The 7,018-nt window shown below is 35.4% G+C and overlaps 1 protein-coding gene across 1 annotated transcript; it reads left to right on the forward strand.

The window, feature by feature from the left end:
• The first annotated feature begins 1,960 nt into the window (after positions 1-1,960).
• LOC136809078 (methyltransferase-like protein 27) lies at positions 1,961-3,587 on the forward strand. Its single transcript, XM_067065656.1, has 2 exons — positions 1,961-2,238; positions 3,069-3,587. Exons 1-2 carry the CDS (start codon positions 2,061-2,063, stop codon positions 3,542-3,544), a joined length of 654 nt encoding a protein of 217 aa, XP_066921757.1. The 5' UTR covers positions 1,961-2,060; the 3' UTR covers positions 3,545-3,587.
• Positions 3,588-7,018: the final 3,431 nt, after the last annotated feature.

Raw genomic sequence — 7,018 nt, forward strand, 5'->3', positions numbered from 1 at the left:
CAAATCAACGTTCTTCCCAAACTTGACAAAATCACCAGTTTGAAGATGTGATTTATATAGCAAATTTTCGCTTGGGATAGAAGTTAAAGGTACGTGCACACAATGTAGCAAAACTGTTTCGCTCATAATTTCGATTCGCAAAAATTGAAAAGAACCTCTATTATTATCCATATGGCGGTCATTAAGTAAGTCTAAAGATTCTAACGGTGGGTGGTATTGAAAGGTTCTATGACTCAAATAGTCATACTCGCGATGAGAAAACTAAGGTGTTGCACTTCAGAGGGCTGAAATATAATTAACCGCCCTTGTTATAACCTATAGGGTGATAACGTTATTTGCGGCCCGCTGGGAACTTTATTGAAGTTGTTGCATTGAAGCGAAAAAAAAACACTTTTTGGTCATTTACGGCCCGCTCGGAAGGATACTCAAAACTTGTTAAAGTCATTGCATTGAAGCGAAAAAACTTGGCTGACGCTAGAAAAAAATTTGAATTTGAAAAAAAAATTGAATTTCCGATATAGATAATGATAGTAATAGCGATAAGCTTTCGTTCGTTGTTGTCATTAATTCTACCCTTGCAGTTTGATTATTAGCCCTCTAGTGCCATTTGCGCCCTCCGCTTCGCGTCGGCCCCAAATGACATTCTCGCGCTAATAATCAAACTGCGCGTGCAGAAAATAAAAAGAACAACCTCAAACTGAACGCTATTGTTATATTTTCAACTTTCTGCGTCGTTTTCTCAAAACACGTTTTAGGGGGTTTTGGCACACCTTGTCAGCCTTTTCTCAGCATTGGAAAAAGCTATTGACTTGAAATTTTCAGGGTAGTTTTCCATTATGGTAAGCCTCAGGATGAATGAAGCAGTTTTTAAAAAAAATAATTTTTTGACTTTTAAACTAAAAAAGTACAAATTTTAGGTTCCAGACCCCCTGGCTTGAAATTTTGAAAAAATTTTCCACTCATTCTGGAGAGTTTCATAATGCTAACCTTCACCAAAAAACAATTTTCGAATAGCTTTCTTAGCTTTTCTTAAAAGGTTGACTCAATATTTTTATAGCTTTTACCCCCCGGACGATTTTACCCCCATCTTTGCTATTTTTAGATTTTTTTTTTAATTTTTCAAATCTTTTATAGTTGTGCTACAATTGTGGAAAGTTTCATTGAAAAATAAGTACTACTTCAGAAGATATTACAAAAAGATTAAAAAATGACATTTTAAATTTCTCATTTGACTACCCCCTTTAATGTCAATATTTCAAAAGATCATCAAAAACAGCAAGCAAACTTTTCTCTTGACACTTACCTTCTTTACCATAAAAATACCAAAAAATGTAACTGTGTTCATCAAAACGTGTTACGGAATTTAAATATGGTAAAACAAGCTATTCATATGTGGGATAATATTTTTGGGAAAAACTGAAAAAAAGTTTTGGGAATCTTCAAGAGAGGTTTCAATGTTATGCATGTGAACCGTGAGAAAACTTTTGAAAAAAAGATCACCATTCCTCGAAAAGAACTCGGGCCTGAATTGAGTTTGCTCGTGTTGGAAATGTTCATGATGTGCAAATAAGATGGAGAGACTGTTGGCAAAATACAAATGTGTTTTTGTCATTTTGTCTTATTTAAAGCGTGATTGCTGTTTTTAATGATTTTTTGAAATTTCGAGATGGAGAAAAAGTCAGCTCTTTTTTAATAACTTTCGAACTACTATTTCAATTTAATGTATGATAGCTTAAAATTCAAGTTAGAGCATTTTTGTAAGCATTTAAAGAATGAACAAAGAATTTAAATCCTGAAGCTTAATATCTCTACAAACCAGTATACTTTTTTTTGGTGCACCCGGTATTGTAATTAAGTACAGTACGGGCCTCGCGTTACTAAGATAATCCAATTGTCTTTAAAAGACAGTGTTCATATTTAATCTTTAATCTGCTTAATCTAAAAAGTTAAGATTAACAGATTTCTAAATTTTACAGAACATTTTCACGGCTATTAGAGAAGAGAAAATAATTTGTGAAAAGAGCACTTTGCATTCTGAAGCGAGATCGCAGTTATTAAACATGGCAACAACACTAACAAGTTCATCTTTCTTTGGTGGACTTGATAAAACCAGAAACGACATCGATAAAGTTGTCGAATATTATGATCACCACGCCAATAATTACAATGCATGTCTTCACAACAGTAGATATACGGAGACCACAGATTATTGTGCTGACTTGTTGAAAAGAACACTAGGTATGGTTTGAGATTTTTTATATAATGTTTTCATCGATACCCATGAAATTGACGTCTGTGACATGAATGACCAGGCTGGTCATTAAAATACAATAGTTAAATCAAAACAAATCTGAATTACAAAAGTTGCGAGAGTTTGCAGAATGTAAAATGTATATCTCCTAATCATAATGATGTCATACATGATGTATGTCCTGCTCCCATCGAGAAACATCTGAATTCCCGCCATCTTGAAATTTATAATCTCAATTGATTTTTAATTATTCAACCAGGCTGTTTTTTTTACTAGCGATTCTTTCGGCAAGTAATTCACCTAAACAAACTTGGGCGGTAAATATGAGATTCTGGTAGAGTAGAGTTGCGTGCGGAATTGTACAGTTCTTTGCACTGTTACATTTATGTTTTGAAATTTTGCTGCTTTGATGATTATGCAAGTTTCCCTCCACTGATGCAAGTTATCTGACTTCACGCTATACATATTCTTATGAAACTTTGAACTCCACTGATTTCAAAATGTGATAAAATATTTTTTAACTCTTTTGGATCAAAAGCTTAACCCTCAAAAAAGATCCAAACTGACGATAAAGTGCAAAAAATGGAGCTATAACTTTTGACCCAAAAATGATATGGGAGATATAAATACTATTTGAGATCAGCGGGGTTCAAAGTTTTAAAAAAGCATACAACAAAATTTTTCGTCAGATTAGGAAAAAGGTTTCTTTCTTCTTCATTTCTTAATTTTTAAGATGTTTATTTCAGGAACCATAAAAAGCTTACACGGAGCCGCTCAAACTTATCTTTTCATTCTTTTTTGTCACTTGTTATTTCAGGGGTAAATTTTCAAGAGTGTGAAATTCTTGATCTTGGTTGTGGATCAGGGAAGACAGGAGCCTCATTACTGAAGTTGGGTTTCCAGAAAATAGATGGTATTGATCCTTCTACGGAAATGCTTGAAGTAGCAAAAGAAATGGGCTGCTACCGTAACTTGGTTGCTGGAAAGCTGACAGCAGAAGAAAGACTACCCTATGCAGACAACAGCTTTGATGGGATCCTTTGTGCAGGGTGTTTCACTGTTGGCCACATAGAGGTCAAAGATGGTATACCGGAGCTTTTAAGAGTCTTACGCACAGGTGGTGTAGCTGTTTATACCATTTCGTTTACATTGGAGAAGGGAAAAGTGATGCAAGAGCATGCACCGTACGTCACTGGTAACGAGATGGAAATTCAAAGCATCGAGAAACATTTTTATCACATGATCGGAGAAAACCCTGTTTATTGTCAAATCTACTGTATAAAAAAATTGTAATTTTTCACAAGACTTTTGTTGAATGAACACTGATTTATTTCTCTTTCAAAACTTAATACTTCTTATAAAACAGTGCATACAGTATGTGGCCCCCAAAACGGCGATCAAATTTGAAATTTTTCTCAAATCTAGAGGAAAAGAGATTTTACAAAAATTTTTGCTGCATGAAAACCTTTAACATCTCTACTTTATTTCCTGGTAGTTCTTTTTCAAAATTTTCAATTTCAACAATATTTTTCAATCGCTTAAAGATAGGTAGCTTTTTTCTAATGCCCCCCAAAACGGAGGTTTGAAATTTTAGCGATTTCTCGAGATATTTTTAAGATATGAATAAAAAATTTTGACCGTAGTTTTGAAGTATGATTTAGAGTGTTTTGGGCATAAATTTATTTGATAAAATTTTTACAGTATACCCCTGGTTGTCAAAATGCAGGTTTGGGGCCCCCAAAACGGAGGTGTAGTTAAAATCAAATTATTAAGCCCAGTGGTAGTAGGGGGAAAAACTATGAACATATTTGTGTTTCCCCTTAAATTTACGACCCGATGGATGTAAAATTTATGATTTTTATGAAATATTTCAAGATTTTCGATATTGCAAAGTCCAAACTGAAAATTTAGAAATTTTCAAAATGACAATTTTGATTTAACAACGTCTTAATCAAGTTTTTGAAAACAAATCTCTTTTGAAAATAGTTCCATTCATGTATGGAATAAGCTGTGAAAATTTTAGAAAAAAAGCTTAACTGAAACTGAAAATATTAAGCTTTAAAGATATTTTTCTCCTATGTTTTGCAAAAAAATGACAGAATTTGCCGTTTTTGCTGATTCAGCAAAAATTTTATATATAATGTTAATTTTTTGCTATAAACTATTAACTCAAGGTGATAGGAATAGAATTCCAAGATTTTTTGCTTTTTTTCATATTTAGAATTTTCGGTTTTGTCAATGCTGATTCTAGGGCTCCAAAATACTGGTTGACCTTCAAGATGCTATATCTTTTACCCAGTCTCTAAAGTCACAGATGTATTTGCATTTTCTGAACGGCATTAGGTGTAGAAAGTTTCCTATTCCCCGTTTTCATAACTTATTTTCAATATCCAAGGAGCTAGAGTGAGCTATATGCAATTTTCATCTAATTTCGGTGTTAAAATATTTCCTTTGGACGCAAATATGTTATTTTGAATCTGTCTCAAACCAGCAAAAACATGCTCATTTTTAAGTATAACCATCATTCTTTCAAAATAAACAAAAATCGTTTAATTCTGATAAATCTACAAGTCAGAATCTTCATTTTAATGAAAACCTCCGTTTTGGGGGCCGTCTCCGTTTTGGGGGCCATATACTGTACTCTATCTGATAAATCCAGAATCGGGGCTTAACCTATTTTCTGTAGAATAAAAAACTTACCAAGATTTAAAAATCCTTTTCAAGTTATCCTGTTAGGAAATCTGCCAGTAGGAATTTTCCTACACATTTAGTGAGGAAATTCATAACTCGAATTATCAAATTACCCCGAGGGGGGGCACTGGGTTTGCAGACTGACGGTATGTGCGGGCCAAAATATGGCTTTTAAAATTGCACCCTTACAGTGCAGCCAAAATCAGGGAAAATCATACCCTTTAGAGTGCATTTTCCCCCAAATTGTAATCCCTTTTGTGCAAAAAATGGTCAAAATTCTAGCACTTTTGGTCAAAATATCTAGATTTTTCAAGAATTTTCTGAAATTTCTACCCTTACAGTGCATCTCTGGTTTTTCCGATCCTTACAGTGCACTTTAAACATATTGGAAAAGGTACCCTTAGGACCCGCACATTACCGTCAGTCCTTTTGCCCAGCTGCCCCCCCCCCCAAGTAAATTACTCTTAGGTGCCAAATAAACGGAGGGTTTCGATTAAACGGGGGGGGGGGTTGGAAAATTTTCTAAATTTTAATAAACGGGGGGTGGCTAATTGCCGGGGGGTTGGAGATTCTACTTCTGAAAACCCCAAAATAAGGTAGATATAGGCTAAAATCAGGCTTTTTGGAGCAAAATAAGGCTACTTCTTTTTGCTAACTGAAAATATTCTTAAAAATTAATAAACGGGGGGGGTCCTAATAAGGTCCGGGGGGTTGGAAAATTTTCGAAAAATTAACAAGCAGGGTGGGGGCGTTTATTTGACACCCAAAAGTACACCCTTTTCTCACAGACCCACTTGGAACCCTTCCCTCTGAAAAAAATTGTCCTAAATATCATCCCCTGTGGAAAATTATACTCCAATTTTTGTCCAGACTAAAAATAATTAATCAAAGCAATCCTTACTGCAAAATATTATGTTATTTTTCCCATTCCCATGGAATTTTCTCACTTGAAAACAAAAAAATTTGAATCCCCGGCCATAGAAAATATGGAAATATTAATCCCCGTCTCGTTTTGGTCCATCATTTTTACCTTTTATCCCTACGGGCTGAAAACAATTCTACCGGGTCTGTGCGAAAGCGGTATCAAATTTCCAAATAGGAAATATTAATCCCCGTCTCGTTTTGGTCCGTCATTTTTACCTTTTATCCCTACTGGCTGAAAAAAATTCTACCGGGTCTGTGCGAAAGCGGTATCAAATTTCCAAATACGAACTCCCGATTTACCGAAGTGAAATCCACCGCAAATGTTAATGCATATCCGTACCATAAGCCAGCACCTTTTTACAAACCAAATTCAGTCCGCTTCACTTCTGAAACGCAACAGAAAAGTTGTATTCGTCTATAGAGATATAACACCTTCATTGTATATATTATTCATATCATTTCAGTCAAACACTCACTAACGTAAATATTACTAAAGTAGAAAAACCTCCTGGTTATTATTTATGTTTGACTTATAATTAACTGGATTGGAGGAATATCTCGACAGAGCCATCCGAGAGGCAAGCTCAGCTCGACGATTGGATCATCAATATACCCAACCAGCTAGCTTCCAACGACACACTGGCCGTACATAAGTCTTGCATCTCTGCAGCAACTGTTCATTAACATGCAACTCTGCTATGCACTTCAACTAGCAACTCTGCTATGCACTTCAACTAGCAACTCTGCTATGTCACATTAACTGGCAACTCTGCTACATCACATCAACTGGCAACTCTGCTGTTACAACTTTGTGGTTGCATCTGTTTGGTCCAACACAACGGCTATAACTGCCAACCAAAGCTTCTCCACATCAGGTTAGCCCCGAACTATCAGATATAAAGATTATTACCTTTTTCGTTCGTACAATACCAAGACGTTTCGTTTTCACTTTGGTGTCTGGACCAACATTAGACGCTCATCTGTCAAGAAAACACGTTTACAAATCGGGTTAGCCCCGAACTACACAGGTCAGAGAGTTTTTATCTTACACAATCTGACACCTTGAGTCATGGTTGTGGTCCAATGCCCTTTTCCAGAATGTGACTATGCAACAATAGACACTGAGCCTTATCTTGCGAGCACACTTCTCAA

The sequence above is a fragment of the Clytia hemisphaerica genome, unplaced genomic scaffold (assembly GCF_902728285.1).
Source record: "Clytia hemisphaerica strain Z4C2 unplaced genomic scaffold, Clytia hemisphaerica genome assembly, whole genome shotgun sequence".
Taxonomy (NCBI): Eukaryota; Metazoa; Cnidaria; class Hydrozoa; order Leptothecata; family Clytiidae; genus Clytia; species Clytia hemisphaerica.

What these genes read in the sequence shown, in the direction of transcription:
- LOC136809078 (XM_067065656.1), top strand. Translation starts at nt 2,061, where the DNA reads ATGGCAACAACACTAACAAGTTCATCTTTCTTTGGTGGACTTGATAAA. An exon ending in CTTGTTGAAAAGAACACTAG is followed by an intron (nt 2,239 to 3,068) that starts GTATGGTTTGAG and finishes TTGTTATTTCAG; the next exon opens with GGGTAAATTTTCAAGAGTGT.